This window comes from Sparus aurata, chromosome 10 (assembly GCF_900880675.1).
Source record: "Sparus aurata chromosome 10, fSpaAur1.1, whole genome shotgun sequence".
NCBI lineage: Eukaryota > Metazoa > Chordata > Actinopteri > Spariformes > Sparidae > Sparus > Sparus aurata.
Window position 1 is genome coordinate 8,692,832 of NC_044196.1, and position 13,960 is coordinate 8,706,791.

Here is a 13,960-nt window from a genome sequence, read left to right on the forward strand (position 1 = left end):
TCAGACTGTGTTTGTTTCTGCTCTGCTCAAACTTTAATTCTTCTCATCAAACGTCGACACATTATTATGTGAAGGAAGACGTCAAAACCATCGACTACTGATGAGCAACAGCCCACAACTACAAACAAATTAAAAAGTAAAGTAAAAGTGAAAAATTCAAGGAAAGAACAAAAGGAAATGAAGTAAAAATACAGAATAAAAAATTACATAAGAAATATTAATAAAAGACAATAATAATAGATAAAATAACAATTAAATAAGAAAGACAATAAAAATAAATGAATAAGATTAAAAGTAAAAATAAAAAGATGGAAATGAAAATAAATAAACATAAATACCCTTAAAATAAATGAATAAAAGAAAAGAAAAAAGGAATACAATACATAGATAAAAGACAAATAAATAAAATTAGAAGTTAAAATTAGAAGAAAGAAAAAGTAAAAACATAATTCAAAGACAAATAAATAAAACATTTAAATAAATAAAATAAAATAAGAAACGAAATTAAAATAAATAAATAAAATTAAAGAGGAAAATTAATGAAAGACATTAAAAACAAAGAAAATTAAAAATATGATAAAATATTAAAAATTAAGAGTAAAAGTAAAAATTTAAAGAAAGAAATAATTGTTTTTCATTGAACGACAGTTTAAAAAAAACATAAATAAATACAAACCCCCCCCCAAAAAACAAATAAAAACAAACAACTGAAATGTGTCAAGGTTTTATTTGTATTAAAGTTGGAATGTTTGGTTCGACATTAAACATGTTACAAAGCACTTCATGAATCTCTTTCAGTGTGTCTTTAACACACACACACACACACACACACACACACACACACACACACTGACTGCAGGAAGTCAAACTGGGCGTAAAGCAGCTTGTAACGTCTGCAAACCTCCGTCAGAGCAGTTTCTGTATGAGTGGTGTGTTCATGTGACATGAAGGTCACACTGTCCTCCACTATGAACAGGCTGCATGAGGATTTCTTTTAGGACCTACTTGGGTTGAGTTACAGCCACCCTCTTACTCTCTGCACTTACCCAGAACCACAGAGAAAAATCTTAATAACTCTGCACTTACCTATAGACCTAAGCATACAAGCGTAAATTTGTTTTTATTCTGTAATAGCTTTGATAACATGTGTATGGTTTAATCTTAAATAATGTAGTAATATTCTTAACATGACCATGTTTCTCGTTGTGGTCCTGGGGTTGGCCACTTTCATCAGAAGTGAGCTAGCTGCTAGGTGGATGCTGAACGGACCATGGCAGACCTCTGCTACAACGAAGGTAAGATAATGGCTGAATTGGAATTTATAAGCCAAATCACGGGAATCAATAACACAGCCCAGTTGCGCTAAATTGAAAGTCATGAGACGTCTCTCATCAGATGAATGATAATGAAAAGAAACGTTAAACATGAACACTAAGCTTTTCCCTCCAAAAACGTATGTAAGTAATACACAGCTGTTCGATGTCACCCTGCCTCTCAAAATGCAAAACTGACATTAAGAACAATGTAATAATGCCATAATAGCTGAACAAGTACTTGGGTGTGTGTCTTTTATTAATATTTACCGTTCAATAACTAAATCGCTGCTGCTGTCCCATAGAAGAACATGACAGCCAGCCTGTGTTTTGGAACTATTGGGGCTTACATGAACCACGTGACCGCCCCGGCAGCAACATCACAGAGTGTCACAACTCTTTCTCTTTGTGGCACTGGGTGAATCCCATTCAGCTGCTGGGTCTTTGTTCCTGTCGTCTTGCTGCCATGACGATCAGCTGGTCTCCACCAGTGACTGCAGACAGTGTTCAGTCTGTTACATCAGGTTGAACACCTGCAGCCGTCATGGAGGACAGAGACAGAGCACACACACCACTGAGTCACACTGACATTCAAAGCTTTCCTTCTGTCAGTCACACAGGAAAGTAACTGAGTACATTTACTCAAACAACACTGACATCTTCTGGCTGGATGAGGTTTCTCACATTAAACTGACAGCAGACATGTTTTCTGCTTCTGTGTATCATCATGTTGTAAATACTGATTGTACATTGTGATGATATCTGCAGAATGTTTATAGTAAAGAAACCATAAAGGAGGTTTAGTGTTGATCCATTTCTATTACAGACTAAATGATTAAATAAACTCATGTTATGAACCATGTTGTTGTATTTGTGACTGAAAAAGAAACGATCCAGGTTTCTTTGCAACAGCATGTCAACAATAATACCACATGGAAACACCAGGGGGGAAATTCTGTCTGCTGTCACTGTAAATTATATAAGGTGAGTTGTTAAAAAACTCTCTTTTTAGTAAACTTTGCGTACACAAACAAAGTTCTCAATGCTCGTGTTCATGTGTAGAGAACCTGGTGATACTACGAGCAAAGTTTCATGTTGTGTCGAGCCTTCTTAGTGTTTTAAAAATAGCGATTTTGATGCCACTAAAAGTGCCCATAGCACTCCCACTGAAAATGAGTTTGACCCTTAAACTAAACTACGGTAAATCTTAGTGCCTCTTTCGTCGTAATTATGCTTCTACACAAAGGTTTGACTAATATACATTCACAAAGAAAGCCTAGGTCGCATTTTGCTGAGAGTTTCACTTTAACTGAGTCAGTAACCCTACTAGATATTGAGAATAGAGCGGTCGCCATTTTAAAATTGTTCCCTGCCACACAACACTTTTACCCTCCGCCTTGGATAGATGTATGTTGACATCTATGGTTTCCTTTTGAGCAGCTTCCTCAGACAACTTATCAACCTTTTCATTTGTTGTAATACCGCCATGAGCTGGGACCCATAGAGATGATATTTCTACCCCTCTGCTTTCCACATCTCTGACTGCCAGAAGAATATCATATACAAGGTCTTGTTGACTCTTTGATGACCCTTTCCCAAAACTAGTGATAGCTGAGTCACTACATATCAACAAATTCTGGTTCTGGACCTGCTCAGTCCATTGCACTGCCATCAGGATTGCATATAATTCCACTGTGAACACACTTCGTTTGACATTTGAGGTTCTCTTAAAATCTTGGGCATTCCATCCCTGAACACCAAAAGCTGCTCCTGTAACGCCTGTTTCTGGATCTTTTGAACCATCAGTAAACATTAATATATGTTCCTGATATCTTTCTCTTATATGACACTGGAATTCATGCACCAAACTTGACTCAGGATTATCTGACTTAATCCCAAGTACCTCTAAATCAATCTTTGGGACCCCCAATTGCCATAAAGGAACTGATGGCCACAGCACTCCTGGAGAAAAGTTCTTGTCATGTATTGACATTTCCTGTGCCACTGCCTCCCTGTCCATCCAAAACTTGGAAGTCTTGCCACCTCTCTCTCCCAGCTTGCCTGAATTGTTATCTTAATCACACCTTTGACCCAACAAGACTACCCAATAGTTAGCCCGAAGCTGCTTTCTTCTTAAACAGAGTGGCACTTCTCCTGTTTCTACCTGCATGAACACACTGGAGAGGGTCGCACAGCTCCTGTACATATTCTGAGTGCTTTAGCTTGGACTTTATCTAATCCAGCTGAAACTGATTTGGCTGCAGATCCATAAACCAAACACCCATATTCAATCTGCTCCCCATTCTGTCCCAGCAAGACATCTCATTAAATCACTCTTTTACATGTATCTACTACTTTTGATACATGTTCCCTCCATATAAGTGTTGAGTCAAAAAACACACCAAGATATGTTAAACTTTTAACCCTTTACAAATTCCTCCCATACAGCTCCAGTTTTATGTCATCTCATCATCTGTAACCACTTTATTCCTTTTATGGGGTCGCAGGGTTTGTTGCTGGAGCCAATCCCAGCTGTCTCTGGGCGGGGGCAGGGTACACCTGGACAATAGTTGAACGATATGGAAAAGCGAGTCAAAGACCGGGAGAAACAAAATAATTAGCTGACAGACAAAGTCGAGGATCTCGAGAACCGCAGTCGCTCCTCAAATCTGCAGTTCCTGAATGTCCCTGAGCGTGCTGAGGGCCGTGACATGCTTGGCTTCATCCAGCAACTTAATCCACAACTCCTTGGCAAGATGAACTTTCCATCGCCACCCGTCATTGAACGGGCTCATCGCACTGGCACTACACACAGGGAGGGTCTCCGGGTCTCTAGTCCACGGCCAATACTGGCAAATCTTCTTAACTTCCAGGATAAACTGAAGATACTCCGACTTGCTCGAGAGAAAGGGGATCTCTCATTCCAAGGCTCGAGGGTGTACATCTACTCGGACTTCAGTGCTGGAGAACTGGAGAAGCGCCTGCAATTTGACCCAGTCAAGAAAAAGCTCCGTGAGCTGGATATAAAATACTCAGTACAATATCCCGCCTGGCTGAGAGTTATCCACGAGGGAACATCCACCCTGTATCGTACTCCTACGGAGGTTGGGGCTTTCCTTAGTAAAGTCAAAGTCTGTGATACCACCATGAGCTCCACAACTTCTTCCCCAGCTTGATGCTTCATTCCATGGTGAGTAGGATCTGGTGTGTGCAGATAATGTTGGTGTTTTCTTTTCTCTACCCTCACCAGTTTCTCTCCTCCATGTGCAGAGTTTTGAGCCGTTTGGACTAATCTTATGTGGACACATTAACTTTCTCATGACACTAACTGTTGAACAGTTAGGCAGCAGCTCTGTTTGCCGTTAACCGCTGTGGAACTGTTGCAAAGTGGAATCTGCAATCAACCACAATCTGTCGTAAAGATTCTACTTTCACTGAGGGACACTTTCTGTTCCAGTATTGACTTTTTGGTTCCCCTTTCCTGAAGTCTTAATCAAAACTTAGAAATGACTGTCTTATTTCTACACATTTTTTTGTTTCTCTCCTCCTTTTTATATATATTTCCTCACAACCCTGTTTGTGCAGAGCGTGACAGGCTTATTTAAGCTGATGTCTCACCTGGGAGACTCTTTATTAATCATTCCTTATTAATCTTTACCTTTGTTTCTCCCACATTAGTCCAAACTCCTTTTCACCTGCTCTTAATCCTCTCTTTCTTTTCCCTATTCCCCTGTTTAACTGTCCGCTCAGCAGGATCCCCAGCAGCTGGGACTTAACTGACAGATTGTTTCTACTCTTTTCTCTCTTTGTTTCTTTTCTCCATCCTACCTCTCCTATTTTCTGTGAGCTCAGCTCATTATGATGGGAAATACATTATTGTGTGGCACCTCTCCTGCTTTCTCCTGAAAAACCTTATTAATAATACAATCTGTCTGTCTCATCAGAAAATATGCAGACTAACTCTGTTTTGTTGTTACGTCTTTGTCTGTGATGTTGATTACCAGTTGTGGTACTTGTGTTTGTATGTGTGTGTGTGTGTGTGTGTGAGTGTGTGTGTGTGTGAGTTTGTGTTTGTATGTGTGTGTGTGTTCCTCTCCAGCTGCTGGCCTCCACCACTGCCCCCTGCTACTGTCAGATGTTGTACAATCTGTGATGTTGCTTACCAGTTTTGGTACTTGTGTACATCTTTGCTGTCACAATAGTGGATACTTATTTGTCTCATATGAATAATGAACTTAGTTAAGGGTCTGCAAGTTGTTCACCTGAATATAAGAAGTTTGCTACCTAAAATTGACCTTTTAAGAGTCTGGAATACTGACAACAAACCTCATGTAATCACTCTCTCAGAAACCTGGTTGAACAGTAATATTTCTGACAATGATGTCAAACTTAACAACTACGTCCTCTACAGAAGTGATAGGGGCTCTAGAGGAGGGGGACTTCTGACCTATATCTCCTCAAGACTTTAGAGCTCGTCATACCGACTGAGAGTCCTTTGTACTTTAAATGTCTCTTCGTTAGGATAATTTTTCATCAGAATAAAAGATTAATTATTGGCAATATCTATAGACCTCCTAAATCTCCTACAGAATCTACAAATCGTATGTTATCTACCATTAACTCCTCAGACCACTCAAGTGAGAATATTCTTCGAGGTGATTTTAATTCTAACTGGCTACACCGTTCCTCTCTCAGTGATCACAATCTTTTCAACAGTGTAAACCTCACACATCTTATAACTGAATCCACCAGAGTGTGCTCTCACTCAGCTTCCCTGCTTGACTGGATACTCGTCACCCATCCTGATAGAATTATTCAATCTGGTGTATTATCGGATTCTTTTAGCGACCACTCCATTGTCTTTTGTGTTTGGAAGATTAGAACGCCTCATCTTCCTCCTAAATGTATGAAAGTAAGGAAAGCTGATAATATTAATCCTGATCTCTTTAACCAGGACATTTTAAACATAAACTGGGAGAAGTTTCAGTTAATACCAAATGTTGAAGATGTGTGGCATTTCTTCTACACCGAGTTTCTCGAGGTCATAAACAAACACGCGCCCTGGTCAACAATCAGAGTTAAGTGTAGACACTTACCGTGGATTAAAGGAGAACTTATTAATTTATTCAAACAAAGAGACAAGGCCTGGAAAAAATATCAAGCACCTAAGGATGTCTCTGATTCGAATGCTTATAAAGATTTGAGGAATAAATGCACAACTAAAACAAGAAATGCTAAAGCCAATTACTATAACGACTCCCTAGCAACCAATTTTAAGAATCCCAAACAGTTCTGGAAGATAATCAATAGTGTAACTAATAAATCTACAAAAAACTTCACTACTCATATTAAAATGAATGATGAAATTATGAGTGATTCAATATTAATTGCAGAAGCCTTTAGTCAGCACTTGTCAGTAACTGTCAGTTCTCTGTCCAGTGATCACTGCTCTGACCTCAGCCTGATTAATGAAAGGTGCAGAAGCTCCTTCTCCTTCAGAACCATCACCTCAACTGAGGTCCAACGGGTCATCGACGGCTTAAGCTCTGGGAGCAGTTGTGGTCTAGATGGGCTGGAGATTAAATTCTTTAAACTGGCTTCTCATGTCTTATCATTTCCTCTGGCTGACCTGTTTAATTTATCTCTGACTACCTGTGAAACTCCCTCATCTTGGAAATGTGCCAGAGTCAGGGCCCGAGCCAGGATTTCTGAAATACAGAGGTCAACATTCTGCAGACAACAACAACCCGTATCAAATCAGTTGACTCAGAACTGTTGATAAATAAAGAATGCATACAGGTAACAATAAGTACAGTAACACCATAGCTTACCTTTTTCTTCATCAGAGCAGTGACTCTGGTCTTTGTATGTATCTGGGTCATGGGCTGATAATGGACCTGACTGACTCCACATGCATCTCACTGGTTCATTGTCCTGCTCTCTCTCTCTCTCTCCTCTCCTCCTGTCTCTGTCCCTTCAACCTCTTCATCTCTCTCTCCTGTCTCATCCTCTGTTGACTTTTTAAAATCAAGCATCAAGTAAGTCTAAGTATACTACTGAGTCATGACCTAATATTTTAATGCCATGTTTAGTCACATCGTTACTTATCCATCCAAACATCCAAATGATATTATTGATGGATAATTCATACTGCGACTGGACAAGGTCTTAAAATATTCTGATTCATTGCATGTCCTTTCATTGTTTAGCCTCGGCTACATTACAGTAGGTTACAGGTTAGCATCTCTATTGGCTGCATCTGTAGGCTAGTTCACTATTTCTCTCATTCTCTCAGCTTATTAACCTTCTTCAGTGGGTCGGTGTCAGTCTCACTGAGTTCCTATAGTATTAGATTTTACATTGTGCTGCCGACGAGAAACAATCTGTTTATTCTGATCAATATTGCATCTCTCTAACCTTTGTTTCTGTTTTCTGTTCCCACAAGCTGCAAGCTGTGTCACTCTCTATAGCTTCCTCCTCCTCCTCCTCCTCCTCTTCTCTCTCCTCCTCCTCTTCTCTCTCCTCCTCCTCTTCTCTCTCCTCCTTCTCTTTCTCCTCCTCCCCTCTCTCTTTCAGGCTCCCTTCTGATGGACCACGGCCTCCTGGGACCATCCACCATTTCTGCCTTGAAACACTAATGGATCTGGATCATCACACCCTGGGCTCTGCTGGATCATTGCTCTCCTCTGCTTCACTATCTCCTTATATCTATATTTCTGTAAACCTTGATGCCTCTCTCTGTCTGTTACTTATTATCTTGTGTGTTCTGCCCTCTTCCATGTCACCATGGTGGACAGGAGGTCGTCTGGCTCGGGCTCCACTTGGTGATGCCTCGTCCTGCTCAGTCGTCTCCTGGATCCACTCACTTTACATAACTTGTATCAGACTTTCTGTTAATGTAACTTGTAAACTGTGATTTGTTGTTCTTTTCTGTACACGTGACATCTATTGCATGTCTGTCCATCCTGGAAGAGGGATCCTCCTCTGTGGCTCTTCCTGAGGTTTCTTCCATTGTTTTTTTTACCCTGTTAAAAGGTTTTTTCTTTCATCAACATGTTTTTCCTCACTCGAATCGAGGGTCTGAGGACAGAGGATGTTCACTGTACGTGTAAAGCCCACTGAGGCAATGTGATTGTGATTTTGGGCTATATAAATAAATAAAATTGAATTGAATTGAAATTGTATTACAATCCTCACCTTTCCTCCTCTTTGCCTGATCATCCTCTGCCTTTCTTGCTGCAACAAATGATAACTTGGATTGATGCAGCCTTCTACCACTACATTGCATCTTTGCTCCAATTCATTCAACTGCGGTTCTAAAAATAGACCTGCAGTCACCCCGAGTTTAGTTTCAGTTTTAATGAAAAGAAACTTGAGGAAAAAAACACCGAGGACATGACCTCGGTGACCTCAATGGTGGCTACGACCTGGCCAGAGTAACCCCTCTACATAAAGGTGGTGACCCCCAAGATATTAACAACTATAGACCCATCTCAATCATTAATAGTACTGCAAAAATATTTGAAAAACTTATTTTTAAACAATTATTCAACTATCTCAATGATTACAATATTTTATATCCACACCAATCTGGCTTTTGACCCAACTTCTCGACGACCACTGCTCTCACAAAATTCACCAATGACAAACTATCCTCCTTTGATAATAATATGCCTCCTGATGCCATATTCATTGATCTATCAGAAGCTTTCGATATGGTTGATCACTACCTCCTCCTAGACAAGCTATATGCTACTGGTCTCTCAACAGAATCAGTTTTAATTTTAAACACTTTTCTTCACAATAGAAGCCAGTGCGTCTCTTTTCAGAGCAATCAGTCTGACTTTAAATTAATAACAGAAGGTGTGCCTCAAGGCTCATCTCCAGGTCCTCTTTTATTTTCTATTTTTATCAACGATCTTCCACAAATCTGCTCCTACTGTCAAATTCATCTTTATGCCAATGATACAGTAATTTACTCTTCTAAACAACATTTCACAAATTCAGCACTCCTTAAAATCTAATTTTAACAGAGTTCAAAAATGGTTTTCATCTAACAAGCTTCTCCTGAATAAGAAAAAATAACAAAACATGTTTTTCAGCACTAGATCTGATTTACTACCCAAAGACATGTTCTTAAATTTTCTTGATGGTGCACCACTAGAAAATGTAGTTGAATTTAAATACTTGGGTCTCTGGCTCGACTCTCAGTTATCCTTCAAGCCACACATTGACTTAATTACAAAGAAAATTTACTGTCGCTTGAAATTACTGTATCATTACATTGATTGTTTCACACTACAGGTCCGGAAAAGAATTATAACACAATTAATATTCCCTCTTCTTGACTATGCAGACATTATCTACCAGAACACCACAGAAGCAAATCTTCGTCCTCTTAACAGCCTCTGTAGATTTGTTCTGAGATGTTCCTACAGAACTCATCACTGTAATCTTTATGAATCTCAAAATTGGTCAACCCCGAAAGCCAGAAGATTTTTTTCACTGGTCATTATTTATTTTTAGATGCATTCACTTAAATCTTCCTTCATATTTAAAACAATTTCTAATTCCTAACAGTACACAATACAACCTAAGACACACTGATCGTCTCTTTTTCTGCACTCCTAGAATATTTGAAGAATTTGGTCGTTGTTCATCCCAGTTCAAAGCTCCGTCTGATTGGAACAGTCTCCCATGCCAGCTTAGGTCTAACTTTCTTTTTCCCACTTGTAAGCACGGATACTACTAAATTGATTTCTAAACTGAGATTTGGCTGTCAGTGGATTAGCTGGGGTTTGGAGCGCCTTGTCTGTGTCTGTGGGAGTGTGTGTGCATGTATAAGTCCTGTAATGCGTTTCACTGTTTTTCTTCTGCTTTTTTTTGTTTTTGTTTTGGCTTTGTACTATATGTATCTTTTTGTGGAAGGCCCCCCTCGAAAATGAGATGATTAATCTCAAGGGGCTATCCTGAAAAAATAAATTCAAATAAAAATAGAACTGTAGAATTAGAAATGTCACAGTTATGGTTAAAGTGTCCTGTAACAATGTCCATTGTGAGCTCAACGACAGACTGAAGACGACGTTTTACTGACAAACACAAAGCCACATCTCAACTTCTCACAGATATAATGAGACAAGAACAACAGGCGTGTCTCCAGTCATGATCACAGATCAATATATCAACTTAAAGCTCGGCTGTAAACCTGCACAGGACAGCTGAACACGCTGCAAACGTTCAGACCGAATGGAAACCAGTAAAGGAAGCTTTCACTGCAAACTGCTGCACTTCCTGCTGTGAACACAGATGGACGACTCCTCCCTCTTCTCCAACAGTCTGACTGGGTTTCCTGTGTTGGGAAAGTTCACTTTCTACATGAACTAGTTCAACGTTCAGTTCACAAACTTTAAAATGAACTAGTTCAGTTCATAGTTCATAATTAAACATTTTGAACTAAGTTCACAGTTCCAAATATTAAAAATAAAATACATCAATAAGTAAATAAATAAATAATTTCAAAAAAGAAGAAGAAAGGGAAAAATAAAATAATAAATAAATAGATAGTTCAGACAGTGGCTTCAGGGAAAAACTTTTCATAATGACTCAGTAAGGTATTACTTTTTTTGTTTATAACAAAATCAGAGATTCAAGCAAAGAGCTCAGTTCCAGCAGAAAAGGAGCAAATTTAGGAAGTGATTTTGCAAATCTTTGTTTGTGAATAAAACATTTTGCATATGATAACAAAGTTCATCATGTGTTCAAGAGCATTATCTTCTGGTTAACAGCAAATAACATGTTAAAGGGTCAGAGAATGGACAGAGAGCAGCATCAAAAAAACGAGATTCAACATCACTCCAAAACTGTGTAGATATATCACAGTAAAAAAACAGATGTGAAGCCTTCATTTGTTTTTGTCTCCATGCTCAGCACATTGATGGTGCGACTCTGTGGAGGCTGGTGTTTCCACTGTTGTGTCTGTTTAGGACGAATTCATCTGTGTTCGTTCGGTAATGCCTCACTGCATGTTTGGTATGCAGCTGTTTCTGTCTGACATAGTTAAGTTTCGTTTTAACCGAAGAGTAGAGACGGGTGTGACCGACATGCTGTGACGTGCCAGAGGCCTGCCTCTTTACCGCAGACCAGCATGCAACTGTGAAACACTGAGGGAGGGTTTGTTTTCTGCTCGATGCTTTTACTGGCTGAGAGGAAGTGAAACTCTTCAGACGCTCTCTTTTGTTCGGAGGTGAGATGGCGCAGCAAATAAACCGAGCGGATGATCTGAAATTCAGCTGTTCGATCTGTCTGGATCTACTGAAGGATCCGGTGACTATTCCCTGTGGACACAACTACTGCATGGAGTGTATAAAAGACACGTGGGGTGAAGAGGATCAGGAGAAAACCCACAGCTGCCCTCAGTGCAGGAGGAGCTTCACACCGAGGCCTGAGCTGCTGAAAAACACCATGTTGGCAGAGTTAGTGGAGGAGCTGAAGAAGACTGGACTCCAAGCTGCTCCTGCTGATCTCTGCTATGCTGGAGCTGAAGATGTGGCCTGTGATGACTGCACTGGGAGGAAGCTGAGAGCTGCCAAGTCCTGTCTGCAGTGTGTGGCCTCTTACTGTGAGCAACACCTGCAGCATCACTTTGAATCAGCCGCTTTAAAGAAACACAAGCTGGTGGAGCCGTCCAAGAAGCTCCAGGAGAACATCTGCTCCCGTCACGATGAGGTGATGAAGATTTTCTGCCGCACTGATCAGAAGTGTATCTGCCTCGTCTGCTCAATGGACGACCATAAAGGCCACGACACAGTGTCAGCTGCCACAGAGAGGGCAGAGAAGCAGAAGCAGCTCGCTCAAAGTCGGCAGAACGTCCAGCAGAGAATCCAGGACAGAGAGAAAGACGTGAAGGAGCTTCAGCAGGAGGTGGAGACGACCAATCGCTCTGCTGATGAAGCAGTGGAGCACAGTGAGAAGATCTTCACCCAGCTGATCCGTCTGGTGGAGACCAGACGCTCTGATGTGAAGCAGCGGATCAGATCCCAGCAGGAACTGGATGTTAGTTTGGCCAAAGAGCGTCAGGAGAAGCTGAACCAGGAGATCACTGAGCTGAAGAAGAAAGACGCTGAGCTGGAGAAGTTCTCGCTCACAGAGGACCACACCCAGTTTCTTCACAGCTACCCCTCACTGTCAACACTGACTGAGTCTACAATCTCACCCAGACCAAACATCGACCGCCTGCAGGCCTTTAAGGACGTGACAGCAGCTGTGACAGCAGCCAGAGATCTAATGCAGCTGATTCTTACAGAGAAATTACCTTTAAGAGCTGAGTTCTTACAATATTCACGTCAGATCACACTGGATCCAAACACAGCACACATATCTGGTTTTATCAGAGGAGAACAGAAAAGTAACATATAATGATAAAAATCCACCGTATCCTGATCATCCAGACAGATTCACTTACAATCAGCAGGTGTTGAGTAAAGAAGGACTGACTGGACGTTGTTACTGGGAGGTGGAGAAGAAGAAGAGCGAGATTGTTGATGTAGCAGTCGCTTACAAGAGTGTAAGTAGATCACTTTCGTTTACAAACACTAAGAAGTCTTGGTCATTATATTGTTCCAGTAGTTATACCTTCTGGTATGACAATCAGTATACTTCCATCTCCGTCCCTGTCTCCTCCAGAATAGGAGTGTTCCTGGATCACAGTGCAGGTATTCTGTCCTTCTACAGCGTCTCATCCGACACCATGAGACTCCTCCACAGAGTCCAGACCACATTCACTGAGCCGCTCCATGCTGGACTTTATCTTTATCTTCCTAATGGAAACACTGTTGAAGTGTGTAAAGTGCAGCAGTGATTAAAGAGGCAGAGGAGAGTTTAACATCAGAGAAATGTGTTGTAGCTTCTCTCTCTTTACAGGGAGAACTGAAGTGAGCCCGGATGGTTCTGCTGATTGGACCTCTTGTGTGTGTTGTATCAGATGCAGAATGTGTATATATGTGTGATGGTGATGAGCTGCTGAGCTGCCACGTCCTTATTGAAGCAGCAGTGAGTTCAGCTGACAGGCGTTCAGCTGGATGCCTCAGATATTATAGAGTGTTGTGTTTTCCTCTGGATGGAATCTGATCTGGGTCCAGTTTTATTGACGTGACGTCGTGTATCAGTGTGTAACTGTGATCAATTTGTACAATCTAATAAATGTGTGACGCGATGCTGGAATCAGACTGTGTGTTTGTTTCTGCTCTGCTCAAACTTTCATTCTTCTCATCGAGCGCCGACACATTATTATGTGAAGGAAGACGTCAAACCATCGACTACTGATGAGCAGCAGACCAAAACTCTGAATAAATTAACCATGACGGAAAATGAAATAAACAAAAATATATATATATAAAAGAACAAAGAAACAAAAATAAAAATAAAGAAAAGAACAAAAATATAAAAGAACAAAGAAAAAAGAAAAGAAAAGAAATAACTAAAATCTAAAATTAAAAGTGAAGAAATTTAGAAAAAAGAAAAAAAAGAACAATAATATAAATGAATTAAAAAAAGAAAAGAAAAAAATAAATACAACAAAGAGATAAAATTAAAATTAAAGTAAAAATTGAAAGAACCAAAGAATTAAAAAAGAATGAAAAGAAATACAA

General features: G+C 40.1%; 1 protein-coding gene across 2 annotated transcripts; it reads left to right on the plus strand.

The window, feature by feature from the left end:
- Positions 1-11,552: 11,552 nt before the first annotated feature.
- On the plus strand, positions 11,553-13,241 carry LOC115589199 (E3 ubiquitin/ISG15 ligase TRIM25-like). Of its 2 annotated transcripts, none has more exons than XR_003985492.1 (2): positions 11,553-12,876; positions 12,996-13,014. XR_003985492.1 is itself a non-coding variant. In XM_030429963.1 (2 exons), the coding sequence occupies exons 1-2, from the start codon at positions 11,562-11,564 to the stop codon at positions 13,146-13,148; spliced, it is 1,029 nt and encodes a 342-aa protein (XP_030285823.1). In that variant the 5' UTR covers positions 11,553-11,561; the 3' UTR covers positions 13,149-13,241. The 2 variants fall into 2 exon arrangements, 1 of the variants encoding a protein (XP_030285823.1); XM_030429963.1 differs by lacking the exon at positions 12,996-13,014 and adding an exon at positions 13,146-13,241 and having other exon boundaries at positions 11,553-12,587.
- Positions 13,242-13,960: the final 719 nt, after the last annotated feature.

Bases quoted from the DNA above. Each gene is read 5' to 3' on its own strand.
- LOC115589199 (XM_030429963.1), top strand. From the start codon at position 11,562: ATGGCGCAGCAAATAAACCGAGCGGATGATCTGAAATTCAGCTGTTCG.